The sequence below is a fragment of the Carassius auratus genome, chromosome 30, assembly GCF_003368295.1.
Source record: "Carassius auratus strain Wakin chromosome 30, ASM336829v1, whole genome shotgun sequence".
Classification (NCBI taxonomy): domain Eukaryota; kingdom Metazoa; phylum Chordata; class Actinopteri; order Cypriniformes; family Cyprinidae; genus Carassius; species Carassius auratus.
The window spans coordinates 21,646,285-21,671,835 of NC_039272.1; the positions used below are offsets into that span (position 1 = coordinate 21,646,285).

General features: G+C 40.0%; 1 protein-coding gene across 1 annotated transcript in view; it reads right to left on the reverse strand.

The window, feature by feature from the left end:
* LOC113049629 (serine incorporator 5) overlaps positions 1 to 25,551 on the reverse strand; it is a 28,903-nt gene that overhangs the window by 2,060 nt on the left and 1,292 nt on the right. The window contains exons 2-11 of the mRNA XM_026212141.1: positions 20,561 to 20,728; positions 16,166 to 16,344; positions 14,553 to 14,635; positions 13,547 to 13,640; positions 4,590 to 4,801; positions 3,202 to 3,294; positions 2,850 to 2,976; positions 1,629 to 1,698; positions 1,501 to 1,537; positions 658 to 802 (exon numbers count right to left, since the gene is read on the reverse strand). Of these exons, the coding sequence (XP_026067926.1) occupies positions 658 to 802; positions 1,501 to 1,537; positions 1,629 to 1,698; positions 2,850 to 2,976; positions 3,202 to 3,294; positions 4,590 to 4,801; positions 13,547 to 13,640; positions 14,553 to 14,635; positions 16,166 to 16,344; positions 20,561 to 20,728 (1,208 nt within the window). The remainder of the gene's footprint in view (positions 1 to 657; positions 803 to 1,500; positions 1,538 to 1,628; positions 1,699 to 2,849; positions 2,977 to 3,201; positions 3,295 to 4,589; positions 4,802 to 13,546; positions 13,641 to 14,552; positions 14,636 to 16,165; positions 16,345 to 20,560; positions 20,729 to 25,551) is intronic.

A 25,551-nucleotide genomic window follows, 5' to 3' on the forward strand; every position in this document is an offset into this window, starting at 1 on the left:
AGGTGGTAAAGACATCGTTAAAATAGTCCATGTGACATCAGTGGTTCAACCCTAATTTTTATGAAGCTATGAGAATACTTTTTGTGCACATATAAACAAAAATAATGACTTAATTCAACGATTCTTTCTCTTCTTTGTCAGACCTTGAACCTGTCAGTTGTGTTATTGTCTTTGGAGGGACAGAAAGCATTCGGATTTCATCAAAAATATCTTAATTTGTGTTCAGGAGATGAACCAAGGTCTTATGGGTTTGGAAACAACATGAAAGTGAGAAATTAATGATAGAATTTAAATTTTTGGGTGAAATACTTGAATGCACGGCAACCTCTGAGCTTCTGCTGTTAACAATAATAGTGACAAACAAGAATACTATAGTAATAAAATACAATTAAAAATAACACAATTAAATGACTACGATAGTAAAAATACTAGTATTATTTTATATTAGTTATACTAAAATAAAACTTAAAATTTTAACTCACACACACACACACACACACACACACACACACACACACACACACACACACACACACACACACACACACAATCATATATATTTAAACATATATACATTCAAATAAGCAATAAGAAAATGTAACAGCTGGCCTGAGACATTTGAAAATAAAGTTGTTGTTTTTGTTGCTATATACTTACTGAAACCAGTTGGTTACAGTCATCATGACGTAGAGGGAGCCAAGAAAGAAAACGAAATGGAAATAGCAGTAGCTGTAGATTGTGCCGTCTCTCTCATCATACTTCACATTCTGCCCTCCAGCAGTCTTCTCATCATCATAGTCCTCTGGAAAAAATAAAAAAACACCCATTTTAAGAAACTATAGTACTTCTTCTTGACCATCAGGAGGCTCCATCTACTTTTTTCAAATGTCTGAGGCCCTGTCCACACATACACAAGTATTTCTATAAACAGCGTTTTTCCTTCTTCTGTTAAAAAAAAAAAAAAGAAATTCTCTGTCCACATGAATACACATAAAAACATGCTATGAAGCACTGTCACTGTCATGAAGCCAAGCCAACAGGTGGCGATATAGTCTCAACCGTAAAGCCGTGTTGGCCAATCAGAAGCCAGAGTTTTTGAAAATCTTCACCCTGGCAGGAGTTCTCAAAAACGTTTGGTTTCAGTGATCTGGTGCTGTCCACATGAGCGTGGGTATTTTCAATACCACAGTTTCTTCTATGCTGCTTGGCCGTTCTTCCAAACGCAAACACAGGACCAGGTCACTAAACATTTTCGAAAACTCGCCACCTGTTGGCTTGGCTTGCTCTGGACAGTGCTTCATAGCATGCTTTCAAGTTTTCATGTGGACAGAGATTTTATTTATTTTTTTAAACAGAAGAAGGAAAAACTAATACCTGTGTACGTGTGGACATGGCCTAAATGAATCCAAAAATGTGTTATTCCTCTAACATTTGAGCTTGAAATCTTCATGTTTTGTCCTAAAATACTAGAGGAGGTGTTGGTTGAAATTACTGTCTTACCTGTATCATCAGCGCAGCAGAAGCAGCAGCGTGCTCTCTGAAGAGAGAGAAAATAAAAGTGGTTTGATTAACGATATCCCTTGCTGTAATCTTAAACACAGCAGAGAGAGAACACAGCAAATGTTCACCTCATTTTCAGGCATATCGTTCCTGTACACCTGCAATGCTGTTGAGCTCCTCTTGGTGGTGGAGATCAAACTGAAGGAAGAGGATTTAACTCAGTTAACTCAGGCATCAGACACATGGGGGCAGTCTTCTTTTTTTAACCATCAAACGTAAAAGCAGAGCACTCCATAAAACTTCTCAAAATGCCACCAGACATTCACAAGTCACTTTTTCTGCTTCAAAGCTTTGTTTTGCCTCATGAAAACTAGAAATATGGGAAAAAAAACATTTTGATGCGAGACACAACAACAATGAATCACCGGTCTGACAACTAACACATAGGCATGTAAATATGGCTTTGGTGGAGAGGAGCGGCTCTAAAGAGAGAGAGCTTCAGCAGACATGTCTGCAGTTAATGAGAAACACATGTGAGTTCACGTCTTCACAGTATGAGAGCTTCTAATCTTCACTCCCTTCCTACCAAACTACCTGCTTTTAAATCTAAATGAACATCTTGTCATAACCAGATAATTACATGTTTCCACTCCTCCCAGGTTCATTTTAGGGATCACCCATTTAAATAATATGTTATGGGAACTTGCATCCAGTCCAGGAATATCCCAGCTTATTTAAAGGGATAGTTCACCCAAAAATCATGCCTTTCTAAACGGTATTATGTTTTCTTCAGTGGAATAAAATAAATGGCTTACTTACACAACTGAACAATACCTCTGAAGATTTTGTGTGTGTGTGTGTGTTTGTGTGTGAATTATGGCCCAGAGGATGATTTATGGAAATTACAATTTAAAGGAACAGTTCACCCAGAAATTTAAAAAATAAATTAATGCATGAATAAATAAATAAAAAATGTAGCATTAAATATTAGGGTGCCATCAGAATGAGAGTTTTTAAAACATCACAATAATACACAAGAGAAGTGAAAAGCTGCATGTTTGTAAGAAACAACTTCATTATTAGGATGTTTTCCACTTTAAAACACTTATCCTCTATCCATAATACTGCTTAATTCAGTGAAAAAGTTGTCTTGCCTGAATCAGGAGAGAAATAGGTTTCCACCGAGCGGTATGGTTCAGTACAATTATGTCCGTTTCCATTGTCAGAAGTTGTGAATGGTACCAAAATAGCGAACGAAATAGCTTTCATGATACTATCATGGTGGTTTTTATAAAACAGTCTGGACTGGGCCTTCACAAAATCAAAAACAGGATTTTCATTGCTCATACCAAGAATAGAGTATACAGCCAAACAGGATGGCCGTGCCGACACCCGTCACTATGTTCGTGTCGCTTTGCAGTCCTGATTTGTAGGGAAAGACGCAGACGGTGACATTTTTTCCATTTCGTTCCACCACTGAAAGAGAAAGAGCACAGGACAGATTTTAATAAGGGTGTGGGAAATAACTACATAAGTCTGGTGGGTTGAAATGCATTATTACTGAGGCTACTGTAACCTCAGTTTACAGCTCTGTCCACACACAAGCTACAGTAGGAGACACTAAGGAAACCACACACCACACTGAGAGACACACCCAGGACAAGCTGAGAGATGCAGTGTTTGAGTGAGAGACGTACTCACTTTCAACGGGTTTGCTGGCGAGTGCGGAGAAAGTGAGGTACATGACGTAGACGGAGATGACCGCGGACTGCAGCAGACCTGAGGTGGGCTGGACTGTGTGCAGAACAGAACAAAACATCAGATGTGTTCGTAAAAAACAGCATATAATCTGATCTGTCCATGTCTGTTTGACAGTTTATGCTTCATACAGCACACTTCTTTATTAAAGTAACTATGTGCACTACTGTTCAAAAGTCTGAGGTCAGTATGATTTTTTTACCGATGGTCTCTTATGCTCACCAAGGCTACATTCGTTTGCACAAAAATATAGTAAAAACTGTCTTTTTTTTTTTCTTTAGTATTCTAATATATTTTAAAATCTAACTTATTACTGTAAAGGCAAAGTTCTAGTCTCCAGTGTCTAATCATGTATGTGACCCTGGACCACAGATCCAGTCTTAAGTCACACAGGTATAACTGTAGCAATAGCCAACAATGCATTGTATGGGTCAAAATTATTAATTTTTCTTTTATGCCAAAAATCATTAGGATATTAAGAAATTAAGATATTTTGTAACTGTCCTACCGAAATATATTAAAACTTAATTTTTGATTAGTAATATGCAATGCTAAGAACTTTAAGGGCGATTTTCTCAATATTTAGATTTGTTTGGCACTCTCAGATTCAAGATTTTCAAATAATTGTATTTTGGCCAAATATCATCCTATCATAACAAACCATACGTAAAAAAAAAAATGCAAGAAGCCGTTACTGTTATAAATTCACTGTAAACCATGACTTCACAGTGTTATTCCATGTATGTAGTAAGGTTTCACAGAATAAAACAGAGCAAATAAAGTGCACTGATATAAATAAAACCAGTATTCTTCCACCAAACAATGTAGTTTCAGTTACAGTAGTTTTAGAAACAGTTGTGGTTTCACCAAAGTGGTTGCGGAGCAACACAGAAGTAAACAAATGTTTGTTTGTAGGGTAATTTACAACAGCTTTGAACGCGGCTCAACCAATAAGGATCAAGGACTGTTTTATAATAGAAAGCTTATTTATGATGTTTGATCTTTCTGATGATGTACAAATCTCAATTTCCAAAAATTGACCCTCATGACTGATTTTGTGGTCCAGGGACACATATGCAGATCTGGTGCTTTTTCTATTATTATCAATGTTGAAAATAGTTGAGCTCTTTTTTCTCCCAGGAAGTTCAAAACAATGTATTTTACTTAAATTACTTCCTAAAACAATTTCACCTCCCACTTTGTTCTGTTTAGTGAGAATCCATGATAAAACTTGCTCACACATGGGAAAAGCTGCAGGCACTATGAATACATCGAGCAAACATCTGTTTGTTAGTATAAAATGTAGGTCAGTGAAGAGTTTGTAAACTCACAGGTCTGAATGCAGGGCGAGATGGCCAGCAGAGACACGACGAAGCACAGGCCGCCGTTGACACCCAGGAAGAGCTTGTTGAGGAAGCAGGCCTCTGAGTCTGTATAAAACATGATCATAAACACCAGGGCTCCCACTGCCACGGAGAACAGCACCAGTGTGACCAGAGCCAGCGCTGCATACCAGATTTTATTATACTTGACCCCTGAGCTCCTGTGGAGGGACACAGTGGAGACGGTTCAAAGGAATGCTCTGGGTTCAGTACAACTTCAGCTTTTGTGGCATGATGACAGTCACCACAGGAAATCATTTCATCCCTCGGTTTACAAAAAAGAATGCACTCAAGGGGATAGGAAGAAAGAAAAAAATTATATAAATATAATATAAAATATATTTTATATAATGTAAAAATTATGTTTCTAAACAAAGATTAGGCTGGCTTACTTACTTTTTTTATATGAAACATTTCAGCTTAATTTTCACAATCATATAAACTATTTATTTAGCAACTTTCATGATGCAAAGGACTCCAGAGAGAGATGTGACTTAACTATCTGTAAAACACTCATTATACAGAGAAAAAGTTCTTAAACTTTAGACAAGACTATATATTTGTGTGAATATATATATATATATATATATATATATATATATATATATATATATATATATATATATATATATATAAAATATATATAACATATATACATATAACATATATATAAAAATTTTCCACCTGAATTCTTATATATAAATTTATGATTTTTTTTTTTTTTTTTTTAAGCTATTGCATTAACTGTTGAGTTGGCCTTGTAATCAACCCAGAACATTCCTTTCATGACAAAAGCTCTTCATTGCAGACATCCTATCAGATCCACATCTCAAATCTGGGTCGTGGTAGTCAGAGTGTTTTGGCTATCAACTTAAGGTTTGGTCTACAATCCAACCCAGGTATCACGCCAACATGTAACACAAACAGCCACAAACTTAATTTTAGGGTATAGTAAATCTGAAACCAGTTGATACCAATACCACACTGCAATATACAGCGGTGCTCAAAAATATATATGCTTAAAAATGTTTTTGTAACAAGTCTCTTAAAAATACAGTAAAAACTATAATTTTGTGAAATATTATTACAACATAAAATAAGGGTTTTCTATTTTAATATACTATAATATAACATATAAATAATTTAAATTGTCCACAGGCATTACTCCAATCTTCAGTGTCACGTGACACTTGAATTAGCTTTTTCTTTTTTCTTTTTTTTATAGAAACCTTTTGTAACATTATAAATGTCTTTACAGTCACTTTTGATCAATTAAATGCACCCTTGCTGATAAAAGTATGAATTACTAAGAAAAAGTCTTATTGAACCCAATTTTGTGAATGGTATTATTGTGTATTGCTACTAGGTATCTTGAACAAAAAGTGCTTAGTCATTTGACCAGGTGGTCTGTGGGGGTGCTATCTGATAAGAGTTAGTAGGAGTGTTAGGAGTAACCAGTGACCAACTGGACTTCCTGATGTTTTAATTAAAGGCCCATCACTGTTGTGTTCCTCAGCCTGCTTACAGGATGTTAAACCCAGATTTCCTGTCACTGCAATTAATCAACTCTCACCCACTTGGAAAAAAAGAGCTTCTGTTAGATGTCCAGTTAGTCTCAGTGCTAGATTGCTCTTATCATTAATGTTCCATATCAGTGCATGATTAGCATGACTGAGTGAGCAGTGAAGAGTTGTGAAGGCGTGGGTTTCAGTAACGCACATGAGAAGTGCTGACAGCAGTGACTTCCATCTGCTCGGCAGCCCTCCAGCATCTGCTTCATTTCACTGAGGATAAACTCTATTTGTTCTTCTAGGTTTTATATACATTTCTACACAATAAACTTTTTTTTCTCTTTTACAAAATAAATATTTTTATTCAGCAAGGATGCAATAAACTGATCTAAAGTGACAGTAAAGACATTTATATATATATATATATATATATATATATATATATATATATATATATAATTTTATTTTTTTCGTATTTTTCGGACTATAAGTTGCGACGAAGTATAAGTCGCATCAGTCCAAAAATACGTCATGACGAAGTCGCACTGGACTATAAGTTGCATTTATTTAGAACAAAGAACCAAGAGAAAACATTACCATCTGCAGCCGCGAGAGGGCGCTATATGTCTTTGGTGTAGACTACAGGAGCACTGAGCAGCATAGAGCGCCCTCTGGCGGCTGGAGACGGTATTGATTTCTCTAGGTTCATGTCAAATTAATTTTCATAAATAAGCTGCACCTGACTATAAGTCGCAGGACCAGCCAAACTATGAAAAAAAGTGCGACTTATAGCCCGGAAAATACGGTATATTATATATATATATATATATATATATATATATATATATATATATATATATATATATATATATTAGTGGTGGGCCGTTATTGGCGTTAGTGTGTTGCGTTAACATGAGACTCTTATCGGGCGATAAAAAAAAAAATGCTGTTAAGTTGGGTTGAGAGCTGGGTCTATACTAAGCAAGCTATGATGACTTTCACCTTGATATTTTATATAACCGACAGACTGAGGCCAGCCTAAAAAGATGCTCAGGACAGTTGACGGGCCACTGCTGCGCATCGTCCCGCAAGCTTATCTTTTTCACGTGTTTTTAAGCCTTACCGCTTGTCGATTTACATTAAAGCATCCAAAAACAAGACGCGGAAAAGCTGAACAGAGTAGCCGGTTACTCGCACGCTGTGTTCGGTGCGCACGAGAGAGAGAGCGCCGCGTATCATGGACAGCGACACTGAACCGAGCTCTCTTCTGTAAAGTTCTCCCACTTGGGCGGCCACTTGGGCGGCGCTGGGGCTCCCGGCGAGCAACCAGTGATGGGCGAGGCGGTTGAGTTCGGCAGCTTGGGCGCGGGCTGGCAACCGACTATTATACTCCCAGGCTCGGAACAATTGGGCCGCGGCGATGGGGGACAAACCCACACGCGCCAGAATTTCCTTCCGTAGTTCATCATAGGATTCCTTTTGGTGGGCTGGCATAGAAAAGTAGGCCTGTTGGGGTTCCCCGGTCAGCAATGGTGAATGGTGACTTTCTCCTCGAAGTCCCTCCTGCACCTAAACGAACAAATCCAAATCGCAGTCTGAACAATCAAAAAGATGTGAAAGAGCCCAATTCAGGACCGCGGTGTTCTGGTGTTCAGGGCTCACGCAGAGAAAGGCGTCTCAAAACACCTTGAACACCGAATTTTGCTCTTGTGCCGACAAATACATACAAAATGTCCAAATATCCACCTTGGAAATTATGCTCGAAAAAACTGTCAGTTATTTCTTCAGTGAAAGTAAACAGAGTTGAGGAAAAAAATGGGATGTGTATTTTATTGGATACGTTCATCGTCTCTTAAAGTGACCGCGCCTAATTTAGCTACTGGCTGCTGTAATGTTAATCCAAGAAAATGAAAATCACTCACTGCTCTTGACTGAATTACTTAGTTTTAACAGTCAAACCAAAAGTAATTCAGACACCAGATATAATTTTTGATATATGTAGCAAAACTGTAATAATGTGAGATATGTTGAAGGTGTCTGAATAAATGTAGGTTTGATTGTATATTTAATTTTTACATTGAAGACTATCCAGTGCTATTGTACATTTAATTATTTGGTTTCTGTACATTGACACCTACACACTTGATAAAAACTTAAACATAGTGTAAATGGCACAAATAAATAAAAATAAACGAACATACAAATTAAACGATTTCAAACAGGGCTCACTTTACAGCATTTCTAATGCGCCACCTAGCTTGATAAACCCCTTCTCAAAGACTTAGTGTTTGTCAGTTTTATTTGGGTAACACACATATTCTGAATATATATATATATATATATATATATATATATATATATATATATATATATATATATATATATATATATATTGTGAGCCGTGTCCTGGGCACCTATCAGCGTCGCCCTGGCAACGAGGGAGATTCACCTGCACGCAATCACAGCGGGCTGATCGGTCCCAGCTGAAGCGGATGAGGAGAGGACTATAAACGCTGTGGCTGAGGGTGACACAGAGAGAGGATCTTCAGATGACTGAAACTAACGTTGTGTCTCTTGTCCCTCTAGACAGCTGCGGATCGACCAGCCCGCCACCCGAGCACCGGACACCAAGTTCCACTGCACTCAGCCGGCCGGCAAACAGGATCACGTGGCACTGAGGACGAGCACCGGGCACTACAGGATTCAGCACTACACCGAGCACCATTTAATAAATACACCCTCCGGGGCTTCACTTTTCACTAAACCCTGTCGTGTGATTCTTCAGCCCGTGACACTGGTGGAGAATGCGGGCAACTTACTGAAGAATCACCGACTCACCAAGTTGTTTTTTTTCCCCCCTCTGCTTCTTCGTCAGGCGGTGACTCCCTCCCCAGCTATGGAAGAGCTTCTCAAGCACCTGACGGAAGTAAGCCTTCGCCAGCAGCAGATCGTCGAGCACATGGCCGCTCGCCAAGGAGAAACGGAGCGTGAAGTCGCCGCTCTCCACTTCACGGCTGCTCAGCGGGCCCCGCTGCCGGACCCGCGCACTCAAGCCACCCAGCTCCTGCCGAAGATGACTGTCCACGACGACATAGAGCATTACCTGGGCATGTTCGAATCCATTGCCGCACGAGAGGACTGGCCCCGTGAGGAATGGGCGCGGATACTGGCACCATTGCTGACCGGGGAACCCCAACAGGCCTACTTTTCTATGCCAGCCCACCAAAAGGAATCCTATGATGAACTACGGAAGGAAATTCTGGCGCGTGTGGGTTTGTCCCCCATCGCCGCGGCCCAATTGTTCCGAGCCTGGGAGTATAATAGTCGGTTGCCAGCCCGCGCCCAAGCTGCCGAACTGTACTGTACTGTGTCGCACAGCGGAGAGGGGAGGAGGTCAAGCTATTGGTGGTCCCACGCACGAAGACACAGACGATCATCGAGCTAGCCCATTCCCATCCTATGGCGGGCCACCTGGGGGCGCAAAACACCACTCACCGAGTCCGGGACCGGTTCCATTGGCCCGGCATGGAGGCGGAGATCAAGCGGTTTTGTCAGGCGTGTCCGGACTGTCAACGGACGTCCCCCCAAGCTCCTCCCCCAGCTCCGCTTATCCCGCTGCCCATCATTGAGGTGCCCTTTGAGCGAATAGGAATGGACCTCGTAGGGCCGCTGCCGAAGTCCGCCCGGGGACACGAACACATCCTCGTCATCGTGGATTATGCGACCCGGTACCCCGAAGCCATTCCACTGCGCAAAGCCACGTCCAAGGCCATCGCCCAGGAGCTCTTCCTGCTGTGCAGCCGGGTCGGCATACCCCGGGAGATACTGACCGACCAGGGCACCCCCTTCATGTCCCGGACGATGGCTGACCTCTGCCACCTCCTAAAGGTCAAGCAGCTTCGGACCACCGTGTACCACCCGCAGACCGATGGGCTGGTCGAGAGGTTCAACAAAACCTTGAAGCAGATGCTCCGCCGCGTGGCTGCGGACGACCGACGGGATTGGGATCAAATGCTGCCGTACGTCCTCTTCGGCATCCGGGAAGTCCCCCAGGCCTCCACTGGATTCACACCATTCGAGCTCCTGTTTGGGCGGCAGCCCCGTGGCCTGCTCGATGTCGCCCGAGAGGCCTGGGAGCAGCAACCGACCGCCCATCGAACCACGATCGAGCACGTGAGGGAGATGAGGGAGAGGATAGACCGCGTCATGCCCCGCGTCCGGGAGCACCTGGCGGCCGCCCAAGAAGCTCAACGTCGACGATACGACCGGGCGGCCCAACCACGGGAATTCCAGCCAGGGGACTACGTTCTAGTCCTCGTCCCCACAGTGGCATGTAAATTCCTCGCCAAGTGGCAAGGCCCATACATCGTCGCGGAGAAGGTGGGGCCCGTGACTTACAGAGTACGCCAGCCGGGGCGTCGGAAGGAAAGCCAACTGTACCACATCAATCTCCTGAAACGCTGGGAGGGGACGGGGACTCAGCTTGCGGCCCTAGCCGCCTCCTCACCCGTGGTTGTTGACGTCAGCCCCCACCTGTCGGCCGCCCAGAAGACAGAGCTTCAACATTTGGTCAGTCAGTTCTCCGATGTGTTCTCCCCACGGCCCGGGCGGACCAACCTTCTGCAGCATGATGTCCGCACACCACAAGGGACCGTTGTGCAGCAGCGGCCCTATCGAATTCCGGAGGCCCGGCGACACGCGGTTGAAGAAGGGGTGCAAGAGATGCTGAAGCTAGGGGTCATCGAGCCCTCCCGCAGTCCCTGGTCCAGTCCCATAGTCATGGTCCCAAAACCGGACGGCACCCTCCGGTTCTGTAACGACTTCCGCCGCCTAAACGAGGTCTCCGAGTTCGACGGATACCCGATGCCCCGTGTGGATGAGCTGCTGGAGCGGCTGGGGAGAGCCCGGTTCATATCCACGCTCGATCTCACCAAGGGCTATTGGCAGGTACTGTTAACAGAGACCGCCAAACCAAAGACCGCCTTCTCCACTCCTACTGGCCACTGGCAGTACCGGGTTCTCCCCTTCGGGCTACACGGGGCTCCGGCTACCTTCCAGAGGATGATGGACATTGTGCTGAGACCCCATCAAGCCTACGCCGCGGCCTACATAGACGATGTGGTCATCCACTCGGAGACCTGGGAGGACCATCTGGAGCGGCTCCGGAGGGTGCTTCTTGAGCTACGGCGGGCAGGGCTCACCGCCAACCCCAAGAAATGCCACCTCGCCCTACCTGAAGCACAGTACCTCGGTTTCCAGGTGGGCCGGGGCCTAATCCGTCCGCAACAGGGAAAAGTGACAGCCATTCTCTCGGCCCCGAGGCCCTCCACCAAGAAACAGGTACGGGCCTTCTTGGGGTTGGCTGGGTATTATCGATGTTTTATACCCAACTTCTCCTCCCTAGCGACGGCCCTGACAGACCTCACTAAGAAGGGACAGCCGGAGAAGGTAAAGTGGGGAACCCCGGAAGAGGAGGCATTCAGAAGGATAAAGGTCACGTCTGAGCCACTGTTGCGCGCTCCCGACTTTAACTGTCCCTTCTTATTGCAGACGGACGCATCCGACACCGGGTTGGGAGCCGTCCTGTCCCAGGTGCAAGACGGTGAGGAGTACCCGGTGGTCTACATCAGCCGAAAGCTGTCCACCACCGAGCAACGATACGTGGCAGTGGAGAAGGAGGCGCTGGCCGTCAAGTGGGCAGTCCTGGAGCTGAAATATTACCTACTGGGACGGAAATTCACCCTCTTCACCGATCATGCCCCGTTGCAGTGGATGGCCCGGGCTAAGGACACCAATGCCCGGGTAACGCGGTGGTTCCTAGCGCTCCAGGACTTCCACTTTGACGTGCGACATCGAGCTGGAACCGCCAACGCCAATGCGGACGGACTCTCCCGCCTGTGGACAGCTTTCGCAGGTCTGTAAGGTACTCTTCCTCCACCAGCCCCTGCCTCCCCCCTCGCCCGAGGAACCAGAGTGACGCTTAGGGGGGGGGGAGTGTGAGCCGTGTCCTGGGCACCTATCAGCGTCGCCCTGGCAACGAGGGAGATTCACCTGCACGCAATCACAGCGGGCTGATCGGTCCCAGCTGAAGCGGATGAGGAGAGGACTATAAACGCTGTGGCTGAGGGTGACACAGGAGAGAGAGGATCTTCAGATGACTGAAACTAACGTTGTGTCTCTTGTCCCTCTAGACAGCTGCGGATCGACCAGCCCGCCACCCGAGCACCGGACACCAAGTTCCCTTGCACTCAGCCGGCCGGCAAACAGGATCACGTGGCACCGAGGACGAGCACCGGGCACTACAGGATTCAGCACTACACCGAGCACCATTTAATAAATACACCCTCCGGGGCTTCACTTTTCACTAAACCCTGTCATGTGATTCTTCAGCCTGTGACAATATATATACATACACACACACATACACACACACACACACACACACACATACACACACACACACTTTTTCAGAGTAAACAAGTAAAGAAATCACATTTTATTTAAATTAGCATTTTTACTAACATTATTTCTGAATAATAAAAAGTGTCAAAGGGAGGTCACATTTAGGTTCCTTTTAGAACTGTTTTGTCCCCAGTACTTCCTGTATTACAAAATGCTGAGGTTTCCATTTGCTGAGAAAAAGCCGAGAGGAAACTATGATGCACGTTGAGCTCTGCCATAGGTTTCCCGTCCACAAGCTGGAGAGCAGCCAAGAACCTCTTACTTTTTCTCTTTCTCCGCCCAATAATGTCAACAGCACAACACAAAGCCATACTCTACCACCACAACACAAATTAATTATGAACACACCCCTGAGAAAGCTCTGCTTATAAACCAATCTGCTTCAGTGTGACTGTCTTACAGGCGAAATGTTTCATGTATTGAAAACTCCCTCTGAAACAAAACTCGAAGACTAAAAATGCTTTCACTGCTATGAAACCTGCTTTGCTTGTTGATAAAACTGGAGGTTGTGAGAGTATTTATTTATCTATACTCACACTATACATGTGATGTGTACCTCACACCTTGTCTGCCACAGCGCCAGTGACTAAATAATAGCAAGCGCATTAAAACTTTCCCCAAATCTTTCAACCCGATGTTAAAAAGTCCCCTTCTGCTATAGCAGCACAATGTAAAGACCACCCCGGCTGGCAACTATGCAACCTAACTGACAGTGGAAATGAAATGCAGCTAGATTACACTATAGTCTCCATTCCCAGACCTAATGATTTCCAGTTGCGGGGATTCAAATTGCATACCAAGCAACAGTTGGATACAATGATGGAAAGTACTAAAGAACTTCTCTAAGAGCCTAATACGTTTTCCACTGGGTGAAAAAAGGGGGAAAAGAAAGGAAAAACCGAGTTATTTGGACAGAGCTAAACGTTAGCTCACCAGTTTTGATTCCATCTGTGGGCAAACTGAACGAGAAGCATCAACTGGATGATGATGAAGAGAAAACCTCCGAAAGCCCCCACATAACGCCAGACTGAAAAAGAAAAAGAGAAAGAGAGAGAGATGAGTCAAAGGTCTTTCCCTCTGGCTGATATTGCATGACAAAACAAACACGGCTCTCTGTTAAAAGCCAGGAACTGAAAACACATCGAGAAGCACACATCATTTAAGAAACACCACAGAGCGATAATCACTTGGACCTGAGCGAATATAAAAGTGTACATGAACTTTTATCTGGCGCACAGAGCACAACTAATTAAACACTTTATTTATAACACCAAACACAAACATACAACCAACCATCATAGTACCTTTTATCTTGAGCTGTTCTTGAGGTAATGTGTCACAAATAACGCATGTTGTTATTAAATGTAACATATATGGCACCAAAAAACATTCCTCGTATAATTGTCAGCTGAAATAAAATATATAAAAATGTACTGTATTTCAACCAATTGCAACAGAAAGCTTTTTCGTTTAATTTAGTTTAACTTGATGTACTAAAATAAATAAAACTGATATGATATAAAATATTAATAAAAACTATTGTTATTAGTATCTAAATAATACTATGGAACTGCTGCAGTTTGTTTATGAAAATAGTTGAGATTAAAACAAGTTAGCTTGCTAGTTTAAGGACAACTCTAAGAGGACAGCATCCTCTCCATTGCTCCGGATCTTGTCTAAATATGTGTGTGGTCATGAGGTTATTGATACAGGCAGCGACGAAGCACACAGAGATGCTCACAGCAGATCAACTCATGTAAGGGGAGATATCCCAACACCACCACAGGCTCAAAGTACAAATAATGAAACTTTCCAGCAATGTCTTAATACTTTTCAAAAAAAAAAAAAAAAAAAGTTTCTAAGAAACGTTACAAGCATCATTAGAGTGCATGAAAACAATAAAAAGAGAACGAGCATGTGAAAACTGAGCATACTGAACCTTCTAGAAACTTGTCTTGATTTGGGAGAAAAAATCCGCCTGCACAGCAGGCCAGCAAAGCCACAAACTTAAAGAACCAAAACCTGCAACGAAACAGAAGAAACTATTGATTTAAGGAAAAGATGTCTCAAACTGGCAGTCTGGCTTTACAACAGAACATAAGACATGGGTTTGCAAACAGTTTGAAAGCAATAGTAAGGGAGTAAAGTAAGTTTAAAGATTAAATCATTGTACAAAAGTTTTAAATAAATTATTTATATGATCTGGGAAATAATATTAATAAAAAATAATTATTAATAAATCAATAGGCCTACACTTATTTTTCACAACAGATACTGAACCAAAGCAATTTTGTTTCAGTTTATACTAGCGCTGAAAAACGATTAATCGCATTCAAAATTTTACAATATATGTAATTCTAACATATTTTTCCTTAACTTTCACATGTAAGTGTGTGTATTTATATATACATAATAAATATACACAGTACAAACATATGTAGTATGTAAACAAACTTTTATCTTGAACGTGATTAATTGAGATTAATCATTTTGCAACCCTAATTTATACACCCAACCCCCCCTTTCAGAACCCAGATTAAAGATTAAGTTAGAAGGTCAAAACTTTTGGGTCAATAAAGATTTTTTGTTTTGTTTTTAATTAATACTAACTGAGGAAGGGTGTCTTACATTTATTCTGTAAATTTGCTTATAATGTTTTAAATTTCAAATACACATTGCTCTTTTCGATTTTCTATTCATAAAAATGATATACTAAGCAGCACAATGGTTTTCAACATTAATAATAATAAGAAATGTTTCTTGAGCTGGAAATCTGCATATTAGAATGATTTCTGAAGAAACAAGTGGCACTAAAGACTCAAGTAATGATGCTGAAAATCCAGCTTTGCCATCACAGGAATAAATTCAGTTTGAAGCTTTATTAAAACAGTTTTATTATGCCAGTATATTTAATATAACTATTTTAGTGTATTTTTGTAACAAATAAATGCAGCCTTGGTGAGCATGAAAGACATCTTTCAAACTAGATTAAAAATCCTACCACCCCAAATGTTTACCACGACACATTTCCTACAGTATGCATGCTATCTAGTATAGGATTTCCTGTTTATCATTGTTAGTATGTGATCATAGGGAGTTTCAGGAAGAACTAAATGAGGTTTTTAATGTGTTTCTTCTAAAGCCTTGTATGAATGTACACAGCAGAATGGAGCTGCATACAACAACACTGAGTTCAGCCATATACTTCCTTATCCTACATTTGCATACAACACAAAGATACAATTACTGTGACATGAAGTGCTCTCATGTGGGGCTGAACCATCCCATTTATAGGGGTGAAGCTCGTCTCCAAGCGCCATTTCCTCTGGACAGAGCTTTAAATGAATACCTCTATTCAGGGCTTTGGTTGTGGGTGAATAATGGAGCATTAGGAGGGGTGTACAGATGGAGGCAGCAGGCCAAACAATACATGGTGGTCCCTATAGGTCCTGTGAACCTGGGCCCAGAGGGGCCACGGAGCAAGACAGAGGAGGAACAAGCACTGTTTGCAGAGTAAATACCACTTCAAAAGTGTCCGAGTCGACCTCTTACCCGTTGTGAACAGCTGCCCGGCATCCTGTGCTGGTTCGCACACGAATGGTGAGCACAGAGAATAAGAAGAAAAAGCAGGCCATGCCGAAACAGACTTTATACACGGCCGAATAGCCCACTAGAGTACTGCAGTTCTCCCCCGCATTCAGCTTCTTACACATTTCGTTGTAGAAAGGAATCTGGGGACAGCACAAAACAAAAGAGGAATAAAATTACACTTTCAGTAACAGAATAGTTAGTCGCTTCAGGGCAAGACTAAAGTTAAAATGAATCCAAATGGTGAACACACCCTTTCACGCTGGGTGCCAAAAAAAAGAACTTAAAAAAAAATAAAAAAACGTACACATGTTAAACAGACATTGAAGTCCTAGATTTTTTTTTATTACTTAAAGGGATAGTTCACTTTGAAACAAAATTTTGGTATGTTTTAGCTTACCTCAAGGGCATCCAAGATGTAGGTGTCTTTGTTTCTGCAATAGTTTGAATTTTGATATTTTTAGGTCCAACCGTTCTTGTCTGTGACTCACATAATGGAGGTCTATGGTCACCACCTCAAAGATCATGCACAGAGAAGTCCAAATTAAACAATTCCCCATCGTAAGTACACACTGAAGGTCTAAGACACGAACTAAGCGGTTTCTGAGAAAACAAACAGTACTTATGTAGTTTTTACCTGTTCTACACAACCACGTCTAAATGATCTGATGGCACGCATGCTTCCTGCTGTGTGACGTGTGCGCCTGTTCTGGTTTAGTCTGCGCAAGCGTCGGAAGTGATCTCTCGCGCGTATACGTCACTCGTTTACACAGAGATTTCGGAAGTGTTACCTTTCACTGTGAAGATCTAAACATAGATCATCGCAATGGAAGACGATTCAAATATATCAACAGACAACGGTGAATTTTTTTCACAACTATATTTATTTTAACCAGAATAGGAAGCATCCGATGCAGCAGCACATCTTCAAGCCTCAGAGAGACAGAGATATCTTCAAAATTGGTGGTGTTTTAGTAGCAAGTGTTGTGAGATGCCAACAGAAGTGGAGAGCATATGTTGTCACGAATGGAAAATAGCAATGCCACAACTACAAGACGACGAAGAGGACATTGACAGTATCCCATCACACACCTGCCTGACTGAAGATCCTGAGTTTTCTCCGCTGCTGAGTCGCAGCATTTTGCACTTTGTGTTGCATCCAAATCCAGAAGGACTCAATGGCATGCTGTCAATAGAGTGAGTAATGTTTTGTATTTTTATTATTATCGCAATGATTATAGGGTGCATTATAAACCAATTAATTACAATTACTGTATTATATTTCGGACAGTGCAGAGTGGTATCGTGTTGTAAACAGTAAACAATGAGTGACGTATACACGTGAGAGATCACTTCCGGCACTTTCCGCGCTTGCGTAGACTAAAGCCAAGGCGCATGCACATCAAATCAGGAAGCACTCGCGCACTCAGATCAGTTGGACGTGGTTGTGTAGAAGAGGTTTACTACATAAATACTGTTCGTTTTCTCACACAAACCGCTTGTTTCTTGTCTTAGACCATCAGTGTGTACTTACGATGGGGAATTGTTTAATTTGGACTTCTCTGTGCATGCAACTATTGCGGAAACAGACACCTACATCTTGGATGCTTTTGAGGTAAGCTAAAACATGTAGAACAGGTACATTTCAAAGTGAACCATCCCTTTAAAAAAATACTGGTAACACTTTACGTCAAGCCTTTATGTATAATGCCTTATAAAAGTAGTTTAAATGCATTAATTATGCCTTGTAATGCACCTTATAATGCATTGTACAATCTAATGAAATCTAATGAACCATATTTTCATATATTGTTATTCAAATAAATTATGCTCTTTTGAACTTTCTATTTACCAAAATCCTAAAAATGGATATAAAACAAACATACAAAAAGAGTCATTTTAAATTGCAATAATATTTAATAATTTAACATTTAGAGATTAAAAAAAAAAATCATACCATCACTGTACAATAATTATAGTAACAATAATAATCCCACTAACTGTAGCATAAGAATAATAATAGTAATTATTATTATAATATGGTATAGTGTTGGTAATCAAACATTAAAACAATGCTACTTTTATGGTAAAGAATGATTATAAATGTTCAAATTAATTTGACTGAAAACTATAGTTTTAACATGTTATTTGTCTAAAAATACTGTATTGCCATGGTTTCTCTTTGTAAGAGTATTAACAAAGCCAGTCGGATTCTAAAAAGTTTTGTGGTTTTGAAGAGAAAGCGGGCACAAACTACAGGGCACTGGTCAATTCTTCAAATATATATTTAGGTTCCCAACAGCGCACATTCTGTAGACCTGCTATAATGCTGGGAGGCCCTGCTATTCTTATAACATGGACCATCGCATAATATAAAGTTACTGAGGTATCCCTCTGTCCCTGTGTTGTAACCACGAAAGACCACCAGGAGAAGATTTGATGTGCTCTTAAGTTTGTGAAAAACCTTCAACAGCTGTAAATCTTTGTGTCTTGGGCACCCGAGTGACAGTTCTTTTGTGCCTCACTGAGAGGCAGCGTTTTTATAGCTATGCTGGTCTAGGTTTTTTATACTCATGGCATTTACTCAGTAAGCACTCATTGTGGTGCGGTGAGCAAAAAAAGAGCTTGAGCTCACGTTACACTCCCAGGGCCTTTAAATGCATTTAAACCGCATTCAGTTACTGGTTTAGTATAGTTACAGAAAAACAAAACCCAGCTTCACTGAAAGAGTTTTTATCTACAGTGTGCAACAATTCCTGTATTAGAGGTTATGATGGGGCATTCATACTCTGTCTTACATTCCTGCAATGCTTTGAAGCAGAAGAGTCTTTGTGTTTGTCTGAATAACACGGGCTAGCTGCCTGCAAATAAACCCCTGATCCCTCTAGTGACCTTTTCTTTAATGAATGAATGAATACGTAAATTATGATCTTACAAATGCTTCTAATCTACCTTTGCTTTTAAAAAAAAAGATCTGTCCAGGTTGTATACTGTAGGCCCTAATGTTCTTCTATTAACAAAGCACTCATTTCTTGAGAAATCAAATGAAATGAATTGAAATAAAATATAAAACACTGAAGAAACTGCAAATGTGTCTCTTTAACTTGAGTTCTGTAGGTGAGTCAAATGGTGATTCAGTCTTTTCTGATCTTTTCAATCTTTGCCTATAAATTTTCTGACTTATACAAACCAATAAGTGGAAAGCCTTTTTGAAAGATTTATTTTAACAAAAAAGGCTTATATATGCAGTGCTATTAATAAATAATGTTAATAAATATAATAAATAAAATAATAAAATTAATAAACTGAAATAAAACAAAACTAAAAGTACTACATTAAGTACAAAAACGAATGAAACCATTAATTCTTTTTTATAAAAACTTTATATATTTTTTATTATGTACAAATCAAAAACTAATAAAAATCACAAAAACTCACAAAACAATATATATATTTTTTATTATAAATGTAAAATATATATAAAAATACTTTAAATATTTTACTTTTTACCAAAATGGCTTATATACACATATAGTGCAATTATCATTAACTAAAAATATTAAAACATTTCTGTTTAATAAACTAAATAAAAATATTTATAAGAAAAACTTAAATAAAACTAAAAGTACTAAATTAAATAGAAAAATTACTGAAACTAACAAAAAAATCTTAAAACTACAGATATATTTTATATTATATAAAACAAAATTAAGAAAAATGACAAAATGCACAAAAATAAATAAATATAAAAATATAATATAAAAATACCTTAATTATTAATAAAAACTATAATAGTAATGATATTAGAATAACACTTCATAAAAGTAATTTGCTTGTGAATCTTGCTTTAATGGTCAAAGCATACAAGTGTATTTTTTTTGTCATTACTCCACAACAAAATGACACAATTTTGTTTACAATTATTTTATTCTTTTCCCGCCTCTAACTCATGGCATCGGTTGAGAGAGAAGTCAAGCCCACACAGAATCTGCACCAATAGACCGCCACTAAAAATACTTTACATTTCCACATGTTTTCAATGTCTCTCATTAACAAAGTTAGAAACATATTACCTGGCCCATTGTGTGTTTATTAATATTTTGACTTAAAAACAATTTGCCTATGCTTTCACTTCACAAAAGTGAGTTGTAATCATTTAAATCAGTAGGCCTACTAGTGCGCTGAACAAATATTTGTGTTTGACTTGAGCTGGCCTTTTTTTTTTTTTCAGGAAGACAGATTCCCAGCAGCAGGTGATGTAGGGGGGTGCTGCTGACCTTAGGCCAGATTTAATGGTCTTTGTATATTAGGGAACCTGATACTAAAAAATGCAAATGGAGACGCTCTGAACAAACTCACATTTTCTCGCATTGCCGTCTCCACAGTGGGGGACATCATGATGACACAGGTCACCGTGGCCAACATGAAGAAGAGGGCGTACATGAAGCGTGTGGAGGTGGACTGTTTGATCTTGGGACAGCAGCCGCAGCACAGGGAGCAGGCAGCCGATCCACAGCAGCAGGCCAGCTGCAGAAAAACAGCACATGAGTGAGCGGGACACATGCAAGTGCTTAACGCTAACAGTTCACAAACCATTACAGTGATTTACAATTAAACAAATGCATTCTAAAGCACATCTGCACATTTAAAACTATAAAATAAGCCAACTAAAGTGTTAGTTTACACCAAGGCAAAGACAACACAATCTTTTTAAGATTAAGTAATATATACATTTCAGCTGAAATAAACCAATACAAGTCTTGAAGTCTATAATGTGCTGTGAATCTGAACAAATGCACTGGGGGGACTGTGAACGTCTTATTGGTCGTCATCCCCTTTAGCAACACAAATGCTTCATTCCTATTGGCTGTAAGCAACAGTAGAGCAGGGCTGTTACTATGAGGCAACTTGATTCACATGAGGCAAGACACAGACATAACATGAGGCTCCTAGATCAGATCGAGTAGATACAGTACCAGTACAAATGTTTCTAGACGTTTTACAAAATCCCTTAATCTTCTCTACTACTGTTTGTAGACCAGATTATGCAGCCAGAGAAGAAAAGAAGTGTTACAAAACTAACGTAAGTTTAAAATGTTCTAAAAATATATATTTCGATTATTAATCAAACACTTCACATAATTACAAATATATGAGCTATACCTTAAACATTTGATTTGACAATTGTTTTTTCTATTAAAATTTATATCATAAATTCTAAACATTTAAATAAATCATACAGTGGCGCTTTTCCACAGCATGGTACGATTCACTTTTGGGGGGTTTCCACTGGGTACAGTACCTAGTACTTTTTTTGGTACCACCTCGGTTGAGGTACCAAGTAAACCGTACAATTGTACGTGTTAATTCTTCTGATCACGGATTGGTCGGAGAGAATCATCACTACCTCTGTCACTGAACTTGAGACACAAACTAGATTTAAATCAGTGAAGACTTGAATGCAACTGTTTTGAATGAGCGCACCTTTTTAAAAACCAAAAAAAAATGGCTGTTTCATTGTGTGTTGAGGAAGTACAGACGTTCCTCTCGCTGATGGCAGAGGAGCGGATCCAGCGAGAGCGTCGCGAATGAAAAAGTTATTCACGAGTCGAGCAGTAGAGCTGGCGCAACAATAACGACGTGAATAATCCCGCCCACATTAAAGCGGTACTTACCTGCAGTGGAAACGCAATCTGAGCCGAGGCATACCACGCAGTGGAAAAGCACCAATTAACTGTTTTGTTACATTCTAAAATATCCTCTTTTGTGTTCAGCCAAACAAAGAAATTAATTCAGGTTTGGAACAACATCCCCATGAGATCAAAATTGAGTTTTTTGGGGGCTTTTGCTATGAATATGTTAGGCTCAAGATTATCTGTAAGCTAGTGTGCTCCAAAACAATGACAAAATTTACTTTTACAAGATATAGTCCCAAGCATTAAAAACTTACAGTCTCTCAATTCTGTCAATACCGATCAGCCATTTTGATGACATCACACTGCACTTCAGCTTCTCATCAAACTTTCTGTCCAATCAAATGCTCTCTAGATCCCGAAGTGTCCTGCCCCTTGCACTACAAATAGACACTGAAGCTGTGGCACAAATCGGTCACTTGTTCACAGGATTTGTATTTTCTGTACAGTGAATGGCACATAGTGCACTATATAGGGGATAGGGAACGATTCAGACAGTGTAAATATGCTTTCTGTTGGGGAAATCTGGTTTAACGCAGTGTCACGTGAACCGTACTGTGCACACAATCTACTCCAGTCCAAGACACGATACATGGAGCGGATAATATGTACAAGTCGGCAAAAACAATACAACTTAAAGGACCCATTTGAATTCTACACAGAATGCTATATTTTATAGCATGTATGACCCCAACCCATCACAGCACCATGGAGCTCATCGCTGGTCAACACTGGTCGAGTGGGACAGCACTCGACACCCTCTCACAATAAAACCATCCCCCATCTCCTGCCCCAGAGACAGTTCTCAACCCCCTACAAAGAGCCCTTCTCTAACCCTCTCCCACAACCAGCAGGGGTCTGGATGAAAGGGGACGGACTACGAGTAAGGACAATAACCTGGACATTGTTTTCCTCACAATTCAGACTGGGAAATTCCCAGGCTCCTCAGAAGCTACATCTAACCCTTGGAGAAATGTTGTGTTAGCAAACACATTCAGTTCCACCATGTTTACACCCAGCAGAAAAGTTGACCATAACCAGAAAATAAGGGTCTTAGAACGGCAGTAACTTTTAACTTCCTTTAACTAAAAAAAAATAGTAAGCCAGTGAAAGCTGCACACTACGTTTGGACTGCAGTGACTCAATAATATGGAAAATGTGAACTCAATAATTGGTTGGATTTCAAAATGTTCACATTCCAGAAGTCCAGAAAAAGTCCACCATAACTCAATGCTGGTTCTGTAGCTTCATGAATTGTCACATAAAAGAGCATATATGAAACATATTACGTAAATTGATGGAATTGTCAATAAAATTCTGAATTTTATATAAATGTTACTTTTTTATTATATATTTTAAACAAATCCATAAAAAATTAATTGTAGTTCTCTAATGTACTTTCATTCATTGTCATATAAAATGAACTAACATTTTCATGTATTTTATGAATTAGATATGCTTTTTAATAATACAAATTAATTTATGGAATTGACAGTAAAACTCAGAATTTCACAGAATTTACATTTTACAAAAACATTGTAAATTAAAATACATCATAAAGCTATAGTTCTTTGCTGAAATGTTATTAATTATCAAATAAAATAAGCATGGAAATATTTCCCCATTTTAAAGTTTGAGGAACTCAGCTGATTAGATATGCATTATAATTAGTCAAATGCAATTATTAAATTATTAAATTATTAAAACAGAGATGTTTACAACACTAGATGACTTGATAAGATGCTTGGCAGCCAAACAAATGGGCGAATCGATTCAAACTCAATTTAAACTGATCTCTGGTGTATATTACTAATGGCCAAGAACATTAATAGACAAGTTATCTGATATATTTCACTGAGCTCAAGTATGTTTACCATTGAAACTTGAGAGCAAACAATAAATCTATAGTCTCCATGTCATGAATAGCTGCTTTGTGGATCTGTTAGCAAGGCAATTGTACAGCTGGGGCAAAAATGTATTACTTTACTTTTTGAAGTGTACACAACAAAAGTGCTCTTTTGTCCAGTGTGAAGAGTACCCATAGTAACACTGAAGAGTCGAACCTTCCTGCTAGAGTCACACTGAACAACATTGATGGATGGATGGCGATTGCTCGACAGCTTTTTCAGTTGCAAATACAGAGCAATCCAAAGTCTCACGGGACAAGAGTAAACACCCTCTACGATGGTGAAATGGAGGAAGTCAGAGAGAGAAAGAGATGCGTTTTTTTCTGTGTGAAATTCACAAGGGTGAGAAGGCCTCACTTTTACCCACAAAGTCAACACAGATAAACCAAAGCCTCATTTCAGTTCGCTGGAAGAAAAAACCTCACTAGTTGAGATTTGAGGAACTTGGAATAGTCTACAAAAAGTCCACAGGATAATAGGATGTGGGGTACACACGTGGTGACGTCTTCTTCAGCCGTTTCATCAGTCAAAACGGAGTAGCACACTGGAGACTCTACACAATTTGCAGGTTTCCCGTGGGTGTTTAGACAAATAAGATCTCACAAACAAAGTTATCTCAAGGTCCGATCAAGAATTGAATTCATTACCATTAGATAATAAAAGATAATGAATACCCTTCCTGTATTAACAGATCTGCAACAGTAACTCAGAATCCAGACATGAATGTTTTCACTTTGCAGTGTTACCAGGCAATAAAACCACCTTTTATAAAGAATGCATCATCAGGGATGATTCATAGGGAGTCATACATGACTCAAGCCCAGACATCTGATGCAGATATCAGTTAGATTTTCATGATGTTTCCCAGTAGAACAAGACTAGACAGTCCAATCTGCAAGAGCGGAGAAGATTTTCACACACATGAACACAAAACATGTCACAAAACATGATTCCCTTTACATCTTGACAATAATTAGAAGGCTTATTCAAACTGTTGCTGGATATATCTCAAAGGGACGCTCCACCCAATTCTGAAAACTCTCTCTTCATTTCCTCGCCCTCATGGCATTCCACATGTGTATGATTTTAGATAAAGACAAAACAAGATTTTTCAAAAAAATTACCCATTCCCATCAACCCATCATCATGGTTTGAAGTGTGATGTTTATGTAAAGTGGGTTTCTGAAGTGCGAATGTTTGTAGTTTCTATCCACTTTCATTAATATGAATTTAGAAATTGATTTGTTAACATTTTATTTTATTTTATAGTCTTCTTGTTACATGTTAAACATACTTACTACAGTAATAACAGTATATTATAGCCTACATAATTACATGCAATAACCCAAAACCAAAACATAACCCCAAAGTAGGCTAACATATTCATTAATATTCCTTAGTACTTGCGTTAGATCTACAGTTACAGGGACACACTAAAATAAAGTGTAACCCTGGAGTTTTCTTTTCTAAAAATCTTCATGTGTTCATGAATTAGTTATAATCTTAACTATAATTATGACATTTTAATTATCTTTCTAATAGGGAAGTCACCGCTATAACGATAATGACACAGAGTGCTAATAATCAGTAACTTGGAATTTTTGGAACCACTTTTAAATTTGACTGTCCTACCCGTGTTATGCCACTTTAATTGCTTTGATATTACAACAGCATAAGCGTTGTCTTGTGAGGTTGCTTATGTGGATACAGAACCCACAAATGTTAATAAATGCTACGGTCGCTGGCATAA